The sequence below is a fragment of the Penaeus monodon genome, chromosome 10, assembly GCF_015228065.2.
Source record: "Penaeus monodon isolate SGIC_2016 chromosome 10, NSTDA_Pmon_1, whole genome shotgun sequence".
NCBI classification, from domain to species: domain Eukaryota; kingdom Metazoa; phylum Arthropoda; class Malacostraca; order Decapoda; family Penaeidae; genus Penaeus; species Penaeus monodon.
This window is the reverse complement of record NC_051395.1, coordinates 2,537,512-2,555,011: the sequence shown is the minus strand read 5'-3', so window position 1 is coordinate 2,555,011 and position 17,500 is coordinate 2,537,512. Positions and strand designations below refer to the sequence as shown.

Below are 17,500 nucleotides of genomic sequence, written 5' to 3'. Positions count from 1 at the left end.
ACTCCCTCTTCCCATTTTTGCTCTCTCTCCCTCTCCCCTCGCTCTTCCCCTTCTTGTCCCTGTCCCTCTCCCCCCGCCCTCTCGCCGGTGAAATGCCAAGGTCGCGTCGCCGAGTGCCCGGTGTCATTCGCGTATCCAATGGCGATCCATAACCTGGCAAAAAACGTCCTTCCCGACTCGATATAAAGTATGCAACACCCGCTGTCCACCTTCTCCACCTCTTCCACCTCCACTAGACTCCGCCTCTCGCCTCCACCTCGTCTCCACTTGCCTCCACTCGTTTACCAGCCTTACCTTCGTCCTCCACCTCCTCCGCCTCCTCTTCCTCCTCCACCTCCTCGCCTCCTCCACCTCCTCGCCTCCTCGTCTCCTCCACCTCCTCCTCCTCCTCCACCTCCTCGTCCTCCTCCACCTCCTCGTCCTCCTCCACCTCCTCGTCCTCCTCCACCTCCTCGTCCTCCTCCACCTCCTCGTCCTCCTCCGCCTCGACGCACCTCTCAAGTAGCACCTCTTTTCCCTCCTCTGAACACGATGTAGTGCTCTCAGATCACCTTGGTCCTGTTTCTTCTACTTGTGGATCCTAACCTTACCTCCCTCTTTACTATGTTGTTGTTCTCGCCGATTTTTTTCATTCTTCGTATCATTAATCTCGCAACTTTTTTTTTATCACGTAGTTCTTTTCATTCTCATCATTAATCGAGGAACTTTACTTTTTCCCCCCCACTAAGTTCTCTCCATAACCCCTTCCACCGGCGCCTCCAGCCAATGCATCCTTTAATACACATAACGTCACTTAGCAAATAATTTCCTCGAAGAAGACTCGCATCCCAAACCCCTCCCCCTTTCCCTCCCCTCCCTCCTCCCTTTCCCTCCCTCCCCCCTTTCCCTCCCTCCCCCCTTTCCCTCCCCCAGCATCCGGGGTCGTGGCGAGGGATTTCGTCCACCGGTCTCCTCCTCCCACGCCACTCTCGGGTACCGTTACGATGGCCACAGATCTCAGACTTTCCTACAGTAGGCGGAGGAGGATGGGGGAGAGGGGGAGAGGGCGGGGGGAGAGGGGGGGAACGAGCCGAGGAGCCGTGTGGGACGCGATCCATATAGGATTCGTACCAATCTTCCGGATCCAGTTAATGTGGCAATGTCTTTGTTGGTCTTGTTTTGTTATAATATAATGCTTATGATCCTGATGCCGCTAAAAAAAATACAGAATTTACAATACATAATGAAGTACTAAATGTATCTACGGTGAACCTATTACATAAAACTGAATGACAATTTACAACCTATAATAACTCGAAACCGTAAAAATTCCAATGTAATAATGTCATAAAAAGCGCATTCCACAAAACTCCTTTATCTGAATAATTTAGGCCTATCTACAAAATCATCTTAATCCGACTCCACGAGCTGAAGACATGAAAGGAACGCCGACTTTATCCCTCCGCCCCCACCCTAATACGGCCTCATCACGCAAAACAACATTCTGAGGACAATATATCAGCGGGAGGGAGAGAGAGAGAGAGAGAGAGAGAGAGAGAGAGAGAGAGAGAGAGAGAGAGAGAGAGAGAGAGAGAGAGAGAGAGAGAGAGAGAGAGAGCGTGTGCGCACTCACTCACACACACACACACTCAAACACTCACTCACACACTCACTCACTCACTCACTCACTCACTCACTCACTCACTCACTCACTCACTCACTCACTCACTCACTCACTCACTCACTCACTCACTCACTCACTCACTCACACACACACACACACACACACACACACACACACACTCACTCACTCACTCACTCACACACACACACACACACACACACACACACACACGTCTTCAGTGTTGAACAAAATAAACCAAAGAAATCGGACGGTCATATATCCCTCAAAAGACAAAAATGAAGCGGCAGATTTACAATACAATAAACAAAATGAAAATGCCCTCAAGGAAAAAAAATACACATACACAACACACCATAAACCTTAAACACAAACGTTCTAACACTGATAGAAAACAAACACCCCTTTACCCCCCTCTACCCCCTCCGCTCCCTAAACAACCGTTGGACAAAAATAAAAACAATAAAACGCGGAGGTAAATGACCCTGACAAGCGGTAGCGTGTTCTTAAGGGGATAAGGTTGAGGGGACAGGGAGGGGGGGGGGATGCGATAGGGTTGAGGGTCGAGGGGGGACAGGGTGAGGGTGAAGGGGTAAAGGGAACAAAGTGGGGGGGTGAAGTGGTGGGCGGTGAAGGGGTGGAGGGGTGAGGGGGGCAAGGTGGAGGGGTGAGGGGACAAGGTGGAGGGGTGAGGGGACAAGGTGGAGGGGTGAGGGGACAAGGTGGAGGGGTGAGGGGACAAGGAGGATGGGAAGGTGAAGGGGTGAAAGGGTGAAGGGGAGGACAGGGTGAAAGGAATGAACTGGTGAGGGGTGAAGGAAACAGGGTGGAAGGATGAAGGGGATAGGGTGAAGGAAAATGGTACAGAGGGGTGGGTGGTGAATAGGTCAATAGGGTAGGGGGTGAAGGGGTGAAGGTCTGGGCAATTTGTGGTAGGGTGAGGGCGAAGGGTAAGCAGGGAGGTAGCGTGGGGAAGGATAGGCTTGCGAAGGACGACAGGGTGGAGGGTCGAGGAGGGCGTAAAGAGGTAGTGACGTGAGATTTATCTAACATGCCGCAGATGCCATCAGTACCTCCGCGACATAAATGCAAATTGTATCTCGCATATCGACGTGTCATGCTGCGCCCTGTCATGGCATTCAGACTCGGTTAGTGACACGAACACACTCAAATGAATCGCACAAGTTTTGAATTATGTCAAAATAACCAGTCACGTTTTAGTAATAAATCAAAACGCGTTTAATAACTGCGCCCCTTTCATATTTTCCTCCGATACTGGCCTTGGAAACAGAAAAAAATATAGTCATCTGTTCAGTACAACTTACATTTATTATGCGTCCTCTCTTAATATTTCACAATTGTTATTGTCTGTGCTTTGTTCTCCACGCCCCGTCTTTAGGCCACTCGTTCTTACACTCAGACAACTCTTCAATCTCTATTCTCCGTCAGTATCTCTTCCATTTTTCATTTATCATCATCATCATCATCATCATCATCATCATCATCATCATCATCATCATCATCATCATCATCATCATCATCATCATCATCATCATCATCATCATCATCATTCCATCCTCTTTTCTTCTTTGCCTCCTCTCCCTTCCTACTTTCACCCTATCAAAACCATAACAAAAAGATCTACTCTAGTCAAGCAGGAAGAAGGTACGTTACAAGCGTTTTTTTCTCTCTCTTTTTACCTGCCATTATTATTAGCCAACAGCTGACCATAATCCTTGCTCTCCCCGGGTGTCAGTCAGCAGGCAGCTTCCTCCAGCCAAGACCCTTCCGTGTTTTGCTTTTTCGTGCTTGAGCCCGTTTACATTTGAAGTCCGCATTGTCATTATTGTTGCTGGCCGAGGTAAATCACGACAGCTACTTCACTGGATTTGCAACAGGCGCTCCCCAATAGTAAATAAAAACACATCTCACTATCACTGTTTCAGTGAAACAACCTACATCATGCCACGCCCACATAAGAAATCCCCTCTACCACCTGTTCGCCACAGCGCTCCCACACACTCATATAAAACGCGGGCAAAACCTTAATTCCAGCGTCCCAAAGAACTACGAGCGCTACGCCGCTAACTACCACCACAATGGTTACAAAAGGACGAGGAGTCTCTCTTTCACATACATACATAAAAAGAAGCTCACGGCAATTTTCTACTTTCAGCCTCACGACACAAAATCATGGTTCTCGGACCCTCCCCCCCCCTTTCACACCAACACCCACATACACATTCCCACATGAAGGCCACATGACAGCAGCATCCATCCCACCACATCACCTCCCAGAATTAACCTCATTACATCTCGGCCGCGAGAGATAACACAGCGTGGGGACACGGAAGCGACAAGGAGGCTAACGTTTTCTTCCAGGCTTACACATATGCACAGAAACACACGTATACATATACATATACTCACACATAATCATACATACACATACTCTCACATAATCATATATATACACATACATAACTAAACATATAAATACACACACAAAGATAAACATACACAAACACACACCGCCCACTCACTCTCCTCCGTCTTCGGAGCCACTTGCTTGCCTCTTAAAAGGAAAAACGGAACTCCACGTGAGGCTTGACGACAGCGAGGGAGAACATAAACAGAGAAAAACCAACACCAGGAACACTTGCAGCAGATACCGCCACCGCCTCAGGCAGGGACAAATGGCTCTCAAGGAGTGGCCTCTGAAGGTGGTTGTAGCTGATGGACAGGGAGGATCGGGAGGATAAAAGAAATTTGTAAATAAAGTGTCTCTCGAGGATATATGGTGAAAGATCCGAAAAGTTTTCTGACAAATGGAAAACGTCTCGGAAGTTTCCTTGGGAAGATGGAGCAAAGATTAAAAAAAAACAAAAAAAAACGGAAAGGGACAAAGCACGAGGAAAACACCAAGGCCTGTCAATCACTCCTTCAATCACTGTACCTTTGTCTCTAAAAATATATACCGACCAACCAAGGTGGAAAAACTGACGAAGTGACTTTCCGAAACCCTGAGGCCCATCGCCATATGCTGCTACATAAAGAGAGGCAAAGAAAAGGCAGATTGCAAAACGGGGACAGAAAACCGAAGCTTGCCATATCGCACGAACGGCCACGTGCCTCTCGATCCTTGAGGCGGGAGGCAGGGACCGCCAAGGTAAAGGCTCGAAAACTTAGTATGCGCGTCACTCCATTTCTTCATTTTTCGCGTTCCTTCACTATTTTTTTTTTTTTTTTTTTTTTTTTTTTTTACATTCTAGTTTTGGTCCTTTTCATTACTTCTTGTTTTCATGTTCCTTCACTTTTTTCCTACCTACCTCCTTACCAACCATACATTCCATATTCCCTCTCCCTCTCTTCCACCTCCCTTCCCATCACTCCCCAACTTCCTTCTCCTCTCTTTCTCCTCTTCTCCCCTCTCTCCCCTTCTCTTCCCATACCTCCTCTTCTCCTCCCTTCTCTTCTCTCCTCCTCACCCTCGGCCCGCTGCGCCCTCCTCACGCGCCACACCTCGAGCTATCGGCCCCTTCCTCCCGTGCTCCTTCAGGAGATCTGGTCCTGAACGCAATTAGCAGCGACGTCGTGATCAAAGGCTCCTCGGAGACGCTGCATGCCTCGTCGTCTGCCTCGCCGTCTGCTACGCCCGTGCCTGCCCCTAGACGCTTTGAAGGATAGAGCGAAGGAGGAAAAGGAGGAGCAGGAGGAGATAGACGGAAGGGGAAGGGAGGTGGATAAAGTCAAGGGAAACGGATATAAGAAAAGATTGAAAGGAGAATATGAAATGTCGAGGAGAGGTGAAAGCGACACATAAGGAGTAGGAAGAAGGGGATGTGGGGCGTGTGAAACATAATAACCAGAGGTTCTGGAGGAAAACCACATCCACACTACTCCACATTCTCTGCCTTCACTCCGTCTCCACACACCCCCCCCCCCACTCATAGATTCTCCTTTATACCCCCCACTCTCTCTCTCCTCTCCTTTCCCCCCTCCCCTTACCCACGTCCTCCTCCTCCTCCCTCCTTTCCCTCCTCTCCCACCCACCTCAGCGAAATCAAAACCCAATTGAATCGCAATCAACGTGATTGATCCAAGGCCCCGAAATCCCGGCACCGCTTTGCAAGCCGCCCTTATAATCTCAGGAAACGTAACGAGCCACTGCAAGCGCAAGGTCGACGGCCCCAATAATAGAAATAGACGAGCGTTCAAGAACTTGACTAACCCTCCCCCCCCCCCCGTCTCGAGTTCCGCTCTGAGTCACGATTATGCAACAAATTTCCGGTCTGGTGACGGCCGCTCGTGTGCCTGTGCACGCAGACGCACGCTCTCACACAAGTTTCGTGCTTTCTACCATATCTTGTAACAAAAAGGCGGAAAAAAATCTTCAGACCAATATATTCTATTTATTTTTAATAATCAAACGTTTGATAAGAAATATTGATTTTCCATCAACGTTTGCACGTGAACTCCAGACGACAAGTAAAAGGCTTTGGCCCAAATAAAACTGATAAAAGCAATCTCTTCAGATTGCTAGAAGTGGGAAGGGAGGAGGAGGAGGAGGAGGAGGAGGAGGAGAGGAGGAGGAGGAGGAGGAAGAGGAGAGGGAGGAGGAGGAGGAGGAGGAGGAGGAGGAGGAGGGAGGAGGAGGAAGGGGGGGAGAGGAAAGAGGAGGAGGAGAGGAGGAGGAGTAGGAAGGAGAAGGAGGATAGGAGGAGGAGTGAAGGAGGAAGAGGAGAGGAGAGGAGAGAGGAGAGAGGAAGGAGGAAGGAATGAAGAAGGAGAGGATGGAGAAGGAGGAGAAGGAGAAGAAGAAGAAGAAGAAGAAGAAGAAGAAGAAGAAGAAGAAGAAGAAGAAGAAAAAGAAGAAGAAGAAAAAGAAGAAGAAAAAGGAGGAGAAGGAGAAGGGGAAGGAGAAGAAAGAGGAAAGAGATGAGGCGAAGATAATAACGAAAGGGAAGGAGACGAAGAAGAGGGAAAAAAAAAAAAATGAAAAAGACAAAACCTCCCTTTCTCTCCCTTTCCAACTCCCTCTCCTCCCTCCCTCCTTCCTCCTCCTCCTCCCTCCCTCTCCCGCCCAAAACGACGGACTTATCCCACCGATTAATCCTCTCCATTCTCCAATTTGTAATACGAGGCGATCACGTAACACCTATCACTCTTATCTTTATCGCGTAATCCACATCACCCTATTCTGTATCGGTTTCGTGTTTTCTCAAATCTCTCTTTCGGGTAACTTCTCTGCCCGATATCTGTTCCCGATTTAATTCTCGCTCTTTCCTAATTCGTCCCTATTTTCACTTTCTTTTTGTCTAAACATTATCCACACTTCCAATGTTTATTAGGTGAATACACAACCCTGTTTCGTATATGTGAATACACAAACGCACGCATGCACACAGACACGCAATCTCTCTCACTAAGATTCTCACTTAATTTATTCATTCTTACCCCTTCCCTATGCTTATTTTTACATCCCTCCTCTTCTGTTGTTTATCCGCTTTCTCTCTTCCCTTGTTTATTTGAATACTAACACCTTTCTCTTTCTCTCCCTCTATCTCTCTCTATCTCTCTCTCTCCCTCTCTCTCTCTCTCTCTCTCTCTCCCTCTCTCTCTCTCTCTACCTCTCTCTCTCTACCTCTCTCTCTCTACCTCTCTCTACCTCTCTCTCTCTACCTCTCTCTCCCTCTCTCTCTCCCTCTCTCTCTCTCCCTCTCCCCCTCTGCCATTCTTCTTCGCCTCTGGTTACGATGTCAGTTTCGCACCCCCCTCCCCCCCCCAAATCGTGCGCTTTGCAATCCCACCTCCGAATGTGCCTGGAGTGTGCTCGGTCGCGCCTGCAAGCGAGGCATAACACGAGGGCGAAGACAAAGGTTTGCTTTTAAGGTGCTATATTCAGTGTTTTATAAACGTGTCTCCTTTTCTTTGAATCGTTTTCGTAATAGTCTAGGTCCGCCTTAATCTCGGGTTTGTTTCGCTAGCTGAAAGTAGGCTATATAAAAAATAATAAAGATAAAATAAATATATAAAATAATAATAGTAATAGTAATAATAATAATAATAATAATAATAATAATAATAATAATAATAATAATAATAATAATAATAATAATAATAATAATAATAATAATAATGATAATAATAATAATAATAATAATAATCCCGACTAGTAGCAGAGCTTGAGTGAAATGTTAACCGAGAAAATAATATTACATAAAAAAATACCTCCAGAAAAAAGTAAACAACGACAAAGCACACGTTGTATCCAGAGGCTAATCATTACAAATTACAAAGGAATAAGAATGACAAAAGCTCGCTACTTCCTTCACTGAGTCAGCCTCCCTTAAACGACCCCACCCCTTTCCTCCCTCCCACCCTCCCACCCTCCCTCCCTCCCTCCTCTCCTACCTGACTCACACACGCCTCTTGAAGCGATGAGTAATGCAGGCACGCGCATGCAAATAATAATAATAAAAGCATCTCCATTTCTTTCTCTCCGCCTCGTGGTCTTCGCGTGTTCTTCTCTGCTTGTCTGACTCTCTCCCATTCACTGAAAGCGAAGGGAAAAGGAAAGAAAACAGAAGAGAACGGCAGAGGGAGAGAAAAATGGGAAAGGGGAAAAAGAAGGAAATCAAGAAAGGAAAGATAAGTGATGGGGATGTACATAAGAATAGTGAAAAAGAAGGAAAGAAACGGAGAGGACGGGAAAAGGGTAGCGACATGGGGGAGAGGGGGAGGGAGAGGGAGAGAGAACGATAGAGGAGGAGAAGGCGGAGAGGGGAGAGTGCGAGAGCGAAAGAGTAGAAGACACATTATCACTTTGATAAGTTTATTGAGACAGGCAGTTACGAGGGTTCTCCTCCCTTCATATGGAGAGAGGAAAGGAGAGGATGAGAGAGGATGAAAGAGGATAGCGAGAGAGAGAGAGAGAGAGAGAGAGAGAGAGAGAGAGAGAGAGAGAGAGAGAGAGAGAGAGAGAGAGAGAGAGAGAGAGAGAGAGGAGAGAGGAGAGAGAGAGAGGAGAGAGAGAGAGAGAGGAGAGAGAGAGAGAGAGAGAGAGAGAGAGAGAGAGAGAGAGAGAGAGAGAGAATTAGAGAATAAAAGAAAGGAGAGGAGTGAAAAAGAGAGAGAAAAAAAGTTAGGAGAAAAGGAGGGGGTGGGAGGCAACAGGCGTAATCCGTAGTCAGTCAGGCCCACTCACCTCGCTTTCTCAAGGTCGCTCAGTAACGACACTCTTTACGCTCGGGAAAGGTCGATATCCAAGTCAATATGCATAATAAAACTCCAGCTCGACGGACCCGCTAACGGGAAACCTCCGCTCGCCACCGATTAGAACCATTCAAAACGACCCTTCCACAGTTAGCAACGGCCTGTGCTATTAGGGGAAAAAAACACTCCCAAGTGCCCGCCGCCCACTTAGCGACAATTTGAACCACCACTCGGGCCAGTTCCCCGACGCCCACTGGTTCAACACACTCGCGCCCCCATTCCGGTTCATGGGCCGCCGCATGGACTCTCTCTCTCCCGCTACATTCCAAGCGACTGCGCATGATCGCCTTCTCCCCATCCCCCATCCCCCATCACCCCCCCCCCCCACAAGAGAACTGCTCACGTGACCTTTTTACTCTTTTCGTCTCGTTACGCCTTCGGAAATACGCTACCCATGCGCTATTGGTCTCTCTCTCTATCTCCATTTTTCTCTTTTTTTAATTTTGAACCAGCACATCATATAATCAACAATAAGCAATAAATAATCAAAACATAAGCATATGGTTACACAGAAAATCAAGAAGAGGTTTGCCTCATGTAAATATTGGGGATGGGGAGTTTGTAAGGACTGCAGGAAAGGAATAATGGGGGAGTAGCAACGGCGGGGTAGACTACAGCAACGGAGTAATGGGAGAGATAGCCAATCCAATACCCCGCTGCTCTTGGGCAGTCCACAACTACCGTTTCTGTCATGTCATTTTATAAGGGTCAATATCCTTCATTAGGTCAATTGCCTCTCGTTGCTCCAGTATTGCTCGCAGATGCGTGGCTTACGTCCCTCTCGACGCACGGCCTTTCCAGGTCAAGAGTATCGGAATGTTGTCATGAACGGAGGCCTCCTAAGGGGGAGGGGGGGGGGGGCGTCTCGGCAGGTACTTCGGTGATCATCAATGATTCATCGCAATACCCGAAGCCCGACGCCTTATCTTTGTGCCGAATTATCTATACCACTTATCAAAATCTTCTACCTATATTATCGACTAGTTTCGATGGCTTATTCCAGAACTAAGAAATGACATTTGATTCACGCGCCTTCATTGCTTACTGAATAATCAAACAACTTGCCATTTGCTTTACGTCAGCGACTTTAGGAAACGAACGAGGATCCAAAGGGGAAGAGAAGAAATACGTTACATCAGTTGTCATATTTTTTTTACCATCCTTTCCCCGTCTTCTGCTACTCCTAACCTCAAACCGATATCCTATTTGCATAAAGCAAATTCCATCTTCCCAGGATATACATTTTTTTCTTACAACTTCTACCGATTAGTTGTAATCGTCTTAGTTGTCCTTGTGGAGTCTGTCGTAGTGATGGTGCTAAATGGAAAGTTTTTTTTACCTGCAACTGACCCATCATCCTCATTCTGTTCCTCTTACCTTTACTCCTCCTTGCCGCCTTCTTTTAACTCCTCGTCTTTTCTTCCCAGTTGTTCCCGTCTCTTACATTATCACACGTCGTCTCGTCGCAAACTTACGCCTGGGAAATCTTCCAATAGCCCTTGTCTCCTGGCAGTAAAAATGACACGAAGGAAAGGCTTAGTAACCGGTCTACATAAAAAGACAAGCCGAGGCTTTTACTTGTAAGTGTAAGGAAAACCTCAGACCGTGACACAGCGTTAATTACTTATGGCTCAAGCTCTGCGGTATTCACGCGGGAAGCTGTAACGACCCAAACCAAGGAAGTGTGGCGGCCTTCGTCTACTTAAACCTGTGGTTAATTTCCCGTCACGAAGAATCGACTAAAACAGATATCATCACACGCCATATATGATAATATTTTCAAAAGGAACGTGGATGTAGACCAAGCAGGGGCTGACCTTCCTGCAATGAGGGCAGGCGGCCTAGAATGACCTGCTTTCAAGACTCGGTCCGAACCGCTCATAAAAGCGTTATGAATTATGCCAAGGCCGTCGACCACTGGGCTACCTTTGTTTACAATCGATACAAATGACGCTCACTATCCCTGCCTGCCTTGCCTGCTTGCGTGTCAGGCCGGCGCCAGAAGACAGATTATATCCCCTCCCCCCCCTCCTTTCTCCCAATCCTCCCTCCAGTCCTCCGGCGCGGGATCTACGCCAGTGTTGCTCTGCGGCGGCGTTGGTGACAGCTATCGACGCGGAGGCGTTTGTGTGTTATGGCGGGTCCCGTGGCCACGTGATCGATATGCTTCGCGTAAGAAACATCCTTGTGTGGGAGGGTGGCATGCGATGCGGAATGACACCGCGGGCGCACGATACGCTACCGCTGACTAACCATGTGACCCCCCCCCCGCCCTCCTCCTCCACTTAGAAACTACGCCGCAGATACGCGATCTCGCACGACAGACAATTTTTGCAATCATCTGTGTACCTTCCTTCCTTTCTTGCTGCCTTGCCTCACCCCCTCCCCCATCCCTACCTTCCATCCACCCTCCTCCTTTCCTTCCCTCTCTCCCTCTCTCTCCCCCACCGCCTCTCTTTTACTCCTCTCCTCCCTCCCTAGAAACAATCCCGAACTAAACATAAAAAGACCGACTTTGTGACGGAACACGGCGGATCCCCAAGGACACGGCCTTCACTTGCAGGAATCCTACTATCGTTGCCAAAGGAATTCCACTTAGCATGTTCGCCACCGTTCTATTTCTTGCTGCAATTTGCCTTTTTAATCACACGTTTCCTTTCTTGCCTTTTATCACGTTTCATTTTCCAGTGCAATACCCTTAATCTCTCCCTCCCTCTCCCTCCCCTTCTCCATATCCCGCTATCTCTTCCCTTCCCTCCCTCCCCCTCTTCTCCTTCATCCCTATCGCCGTTTCTCCCTCCCCTTTTCCCTATCCCTCTTCCCCATTCGCATCCTCTGCCACGGAACTGTTTCCTATTAAGCTTTTCTGCTTCGCTCTTCGAGGACTTCCGGCTGCGAAACCACCCGAGTCATTTGCATAAGCCCTCGTCCCGGAACCCGCTGTAGGACGCTCCTTCTTTAGAACCATGACGACTACTACTCTGCCTCTCCTCCTCCTTCGTCGTCGGCGTCGTCGTCGCCGTCTTGTTCTCTCTCCTCTCCTCTCCTCTCCTCTTCTCTCCCCTTCTCTCCTCTTCTCTCCTCTTCTCTCCTCTCTTCTCCTCTTCTCTCCTCTCTTCTCCTCTTCTTTCCTCTCCTCTCCTCTCCTCTCCTCTCTTCCCTCGAGTTCTGCTGCTTCATGTTCCCCGTTCCCCCTAATCCTATGTCCTCACTATTCTCTTCCTCCCTATCCCTCTTTCCGGATAGGATATAAGCGTCAATTATACGTGACGTGCACCTGTTGGCTCCCCCTCCCCCCTCCCCCTCAAGAAACACCGGTCCTGACAGGTGTCTCGGGGGGTGGGGTGGGGTGGGGGCAGAGGGACTAGAGTGCAAACAAACAATAAAATGAGAAATGAAAAGATGAAAAGGATGAAAGACGGGAGATAAACAGATAAAAAGGAAGAGAAAGAGGGAGGTGAATAACCATGATAAAAAGAAACGGCCAAAAAAAGCTAATACTCTTTTAAGAACGTTTGTGTATGTTCAGTGGTATCACTGAACATAACAGTCCCGTCCGTACGCGCATTCCTGCGCTATGACTCACGCGTTCCTCCCACCCATCCGAGATCCCCGCCCTCCCCCTCCACCCTCCTTCCCCCTCCACCCTCCCGCCCCCTCCTCCCTCCTTCCCCCTCCACCCTCCCGCCCCCTCCTCCCTCCTTCCCCCTCCTCCCTCCTTCCCCGTCCACCCTCCTTCCCTCTCCACCCTCCTTCCCTCTCCACCCTCCCTCCCCCTCCTCCTCTTTCCCCCCCCCCTCCGCGCCCCCACCCGCTGTCTACACCCCACCCATCATCCACTCATGCTAAGTCCTTCCCGACCCACCCGACGATCTTTAGGGATCATTAGCATTTATTCTTTCGTATGCTGAGTCTCGCCCTCTCTCCGCCTTTCTGCCCCCCTCTCTCTCTCTCTCTCTCTCTCTCTCTCTCGCTCTCTCTCTCTCTCTCTCTCTCTCTCCCCCATCTTTCTCTTAGTCTCTCTTACGTTTTATCTCTCGCTTCTTCTTCCTCTCTTTGTGTTTGTTTCATTCATTCTCCCTTCCTTATCCCTTTCACTCTCTTCCCTCTTTCCTCTTCCCTCATCTCTTCTCCTTCATCCTCCCTCCTCTTCCTCTCATTTTCTTTTCCATCCTTCACCACCACCTTTTATCATAGCTTCACCCTTCCAATTTCCTTCTTAACCTAGGGACACCAAGGCACAAAGGGCAAGAAAGAAAACCAAAGGTAAAGAGCAATAAAAGAGAAGAGAAAAACAATCCAACGAAGAAGGACATGAAGAAAACAGAAAGAGAGCAAGATAGAAGATAAGTCTGGCGGAATAAAATATTCACAACCTCTCGCCCGGTCCCAAAGGACGGTCGGAGGGAGGGAGGGAGGGAGGGAGGGAGGGAGGGAGGGAGAGGGAGAGGGAGAGGGAGAGGGAGAGGGAGAGGGAGAGGGAGAGGGAGAGAGAGAGAGAGAGAGGAGGGAGGGAGGGAGGGAGGGAGGAGGGAGGGAGGGAGGGAGGGAGGGAGGGAGGGAGGGAGGGAGGGAGGGAGAGGGAGAGAGAGAGAGAGAGAGAGAGAGAGAGAGAGAGAGAGAGAGAGAGAGGAGAGGAGGGAGGAGGAGGGAGGGAGGGAGGGAGGGAGGGAGGGAGGGAGGGAGGGAGGAGAGAGAGAGAGAGAGAGAGGGAGAGAGAGAGAGGGAGAGAGAGAGAGAGGAGAGAGAGAGAGAGAGAGGGAGAGGGAAAGAGAGAGAGAAATAGAGAATATTATATGGCCGGAAGAAAAGAAAAGCAAGGGAAAACGAAAACAAAAACATGCGCCTTTTCACGCGACGAAAGCTCTCATCCGTGAGTCTGAGATTAGTCCAGGAAGGAGAGGAGAGTGTAAGGGGGATGAAGCGGGGGAGGGGAAGAGGAGGGGAGGGGGAGGGGAAGGCGAAGATGAGGGGAAGGGGAGGGGAAGGCGAAGAGGAGGGGGAGGGGAAGGCGAAAATGAGGAGAAGGGGTAAAGAAGGGATGGGTAAAGAAAGAGAAGAGGGGGATAAAGAATACTTCAGTTGCGTCTTAATTAAGTTGATTTTGAGAAAAGTTGCTGCTCGATACTACAAAGCGAGGGACAAAGGGTTTCGTCGTAATTATAAAGGGCCGCTTTAATTACGAAAAGGATCGTCTTAATGAACTTTCTTTCATACTGAGATTGGGAAATGTCGAACTCGCGGATAGAGGTCGCTGGTGTTTACAGTGCGTCTTGATTACGGTGAAGAAAACATTTTATTTATCCTCTCCTTTCCGTGAAACGCATCGTCGATGTATATCCATGAAGAATTCCTACTGTTATTTTCTCCATCTACAATCCAATCAACTCTAAAGGGGCCCAGAGCACACAGCCACCGAGTACCTGTCCCCCAGCCCAGCCTGGAGGAGGAAGACCTCAACAACACGGTCGACGAGGCTGGACCCGCACCGCCGCGCCCACACAATAGCTCAGATACCAGCGCTCACGACTACGCCTTGTGACCGGGTGGCTGGACCGCAATTCAAATTATTCGCGATAAGACAAAACCATGATAAGGATGACGACAGGGAAGCACATATATGGTGCTTGTGACGACACAAAACACGCCTGCGGTGGCAGCGCTGGCAGCTACGGAGGTGGCACTGATTGTTGTGGATTACGGCACCATCCCCCTCAGCCCCCAACCCCCCTCCAACCGACGCCGTCCTCCCCCCGACCTCCTCGCTCTCCGCCTACACGCTATCGGCCAAACACGCATGATAATGCTACTCATTTATCAAATGTTCTCCCAGATATAAAGAAAAAATATATATATATACAAAACTACCCCGCTGATCAAAAAAATATCTCGTCTTCCTATACTGTATTCTTGTTCCTCCCCACAAACGACGATTATGTCTTTCTACCGTGTCCTTGGCATCGCACGAAGTTCCTCGATAAAATACCTGGATCAGAGAAAAATACCTGTATCCTCTTCGTGTGCGTGTGTGTACGTGTATGCGTGTGTATGTGTGCGTGTGTGTGTGCGTGTGTGTTTGCGTGTGTACGTGTGCGTGTGCGTGTGCGTGTGTGCGTGTGCGTGTGTGTGTGCGTGTGTGTGCGTGTGTGTGTATGCGTGTGTGTGCGTGTGTGTGTATGCGTGTGTGTATGCGTGTGTGTGTGCGTGTGTGTATGTGTGTGTTTGCGTGTGTGCGTGTGCGTGTGCGTGTGAGTATTAATGTGCGTGTGTGTGTCTGTATGTTATGGTATACAAAGGGCAAATAACAAATTCAAAATTTACATATATCAATAGGAGAAGACGGCACAGAGAAGGAATAGGACTGCAAGAAATAAGGGTGCTTTGATGTGTGTGTTGGGGGGGGGGGGGAGGTGCTCGTGCTTTGGGGGGAGGAGAAGGGGGGGGAGATGTGACGCTCCACTGAGGAGGGCAAGGGAGGGTGTGGAAGGTGGCTGTGCTTTGGGGAGATGGGTGGGGGAGAGGGGGCTGTGACGCTCCACTGGGCAAGAAGGACGTCACGGATGAGTCATAGCTGCGGTCAGCCACAGACACATGCCCCCCCCCCCCCCCACGCCCGACTCGGCCTTCTTACCCCACTCGCGTAATAGGCCGAGGGTTCCTAACGCTCGAGGAGGAGGAAGAGAGGGAGGGGGAAAGAGGGGAGGGAGGGAGGAGGGGGAGGGAGGGAGGAGGGAGAGGGAAAGGGAGAGGAGGTGGAGGGAGGAGGGAGGAGGGAGGAGGGAAAGGGAGAAGAGGTGGAGGGAAGGGAGGAGGGAGGAGGGAGGGAGGGGGGAGGGAGGAGGAGGAGGTGAAGAAAATGAAGAAGAAGAAGAAGAAGAAGAAGAAGAAGAAGAAGAAGAAGAAGAAGAAGAAGAAGAAGAAGAAGAAGAGGAAGAAGAAGAAGAAGAAGGGGATAGAGGTGGAAGAGGAGGAAGATCTGCTTCGGCAGCATCAGCAGAAGGACGCCTTTGCTGACCTTGAGGTGGTATCTTATTTCAGCTCAAACGCATTTGTTCGCGCTAAGGAGGTCCGGCTGATGTCATGAACCGCCATACACGCCTGCCATGCAAACGTTCTCTATTGAATAATAGGCCGGTTAATCAGGTTTCCAATTGTCCAATCAGGGAGGAGGGAATGAAGGAAGAGGGACAGATGATGGAAAGGAGGGGAAGAATGGAGGAAGGAGAGCAGGCAAGAGGGAGGGGGGGGGATGCGAGAGGGAGGAGAGAAAGCAAGAGCAAAGGGAGATGCGAGGAGAAAGGGAAGGAAAGGGGAGAACAGTGAGGAAAGAAGGACGGGAGGAGGAGGAGGAGGAGGAGGAGGAGGAGGAGGAGGAGGAGGAGGAGGAGGAGGAGGAGGAGGAGGAGGAGGAGGAGGAGGAGGAGTAGGAGGAGGAGGAGGAGGAGGAGGAGGAGGAGGAGGAGGAGGAGGAGGAGGAGGAATTGGAAGGGAGGAGATAAGGAAGTGGGCGGAGAAAGAATCTTTCCTTTGGTTCCAAGAAAAGGTGTTATTAATAATCAACGAACCTCCCACCCACCTTTTTCGAGAACAAAAACGCGTTTACGAATATATCACATATTTCCGGCGACCTTATTGCAACACATGATATGCAGTGACACTGATACCTTCCCACTGTACCTTGGTCCTGTCTTTATACAAACAAATTTCAAATATCTCGGCGTTTCGTAATGAAGACTGAAATACTACCGATCCGATGCAACATACTCAATATTCTTCACAGCAACCCTTCAAGCTTACGAGCAGCTCAAAGGGAGCAGCTCTCATAGTCATACACTTATACATAAAAGAGAAAGAAAGAAAGAGAAAAAAAACATTTAAATACACTTCTTAGTTTCCATGACGTCAAAAGTGTTCGTTCTGGTCTCTGGCGCGGCGCGACACCCGACGCTCAGGTGACTTCGCATACCTGAAGGCACGCTGAAGGAACGCTGCGTAATCTCGGGAAATTCTAGGGAGACTAGGGCTTCCTATCGTGTCCAGGGGAGAAAGGGGGAAAGGGGGGGAAAGGGGGGGAAAGGGAGGAGAGGGGGAGAAGAGGGGGAGTCTCGCGTGTCTTGACGGCGGCTGAGGTCGGGGGAGAAGGCGGGGGAAGGGCGGGGGGGTTAGAGAAAGGAAGAGGGGCTGGGGAAGATGTTGACGGAGGTCGGTAGACGAGGAAAATGAGGCAGGGGAGGGGGAAGGTTCGGGGAAGGGTTATGGGCTGGCAGGGGAAGAAGCTGGGGGGAGGGAGGGAGGTGTGAGGAGGGAAGAGGAAGGGACCGGGCGGGTGGGCGGCTGGCTGACAGGGCGATCATGCACGAGTGAACACAGAGAGACGGCCACAGCGGGAGTAAATAACACTTCTGACAGCAGCTGCCACGTCAACACTAACTGGTTCGTCTCGTCCCGGCAGGGGTTCAAAAAGCGACTCGTGACATGACAATAACTCGTGGCAAAGTTATGACAGTGAGCGACGACCTTGAGATCGTTCAGCCGTGAATGTTAAACATATTAATAACATCATGTCACCGACGGTTGCCCTTTTGCAAGCCAATACATGCATGA

The 17,500-nt window shown here is 49.6% G+C and overlaps 1 protein-coding gene across 1 annotated transcript in view; it reads left to right on the top strand.

Moving 5' to 3' along the window:
* Nucleotides 1–16,311, top strand: part of LOC119578200 (cilia- and flagella-associated protein 251-like) — a gene marked incomplete at its 3' end in the record, with an annotated part of 52,423 nt that extends 36,112 nt beyond the window's left edge. Inside the window, 2 exon segments of the mRNA XM_037925936.1 lie at nucleotides 6,383–6,519; nucleotides 16,223–16,311. Of these exon segments, the coding sequence (XP_037781864.1) occupies nucleotides 6,383–6,519; nucleotides 16,223–16,311 (226 nt within the window).
* Nucleotides 16,312–17,500: the final 1,189 nt, after the last annotated feature.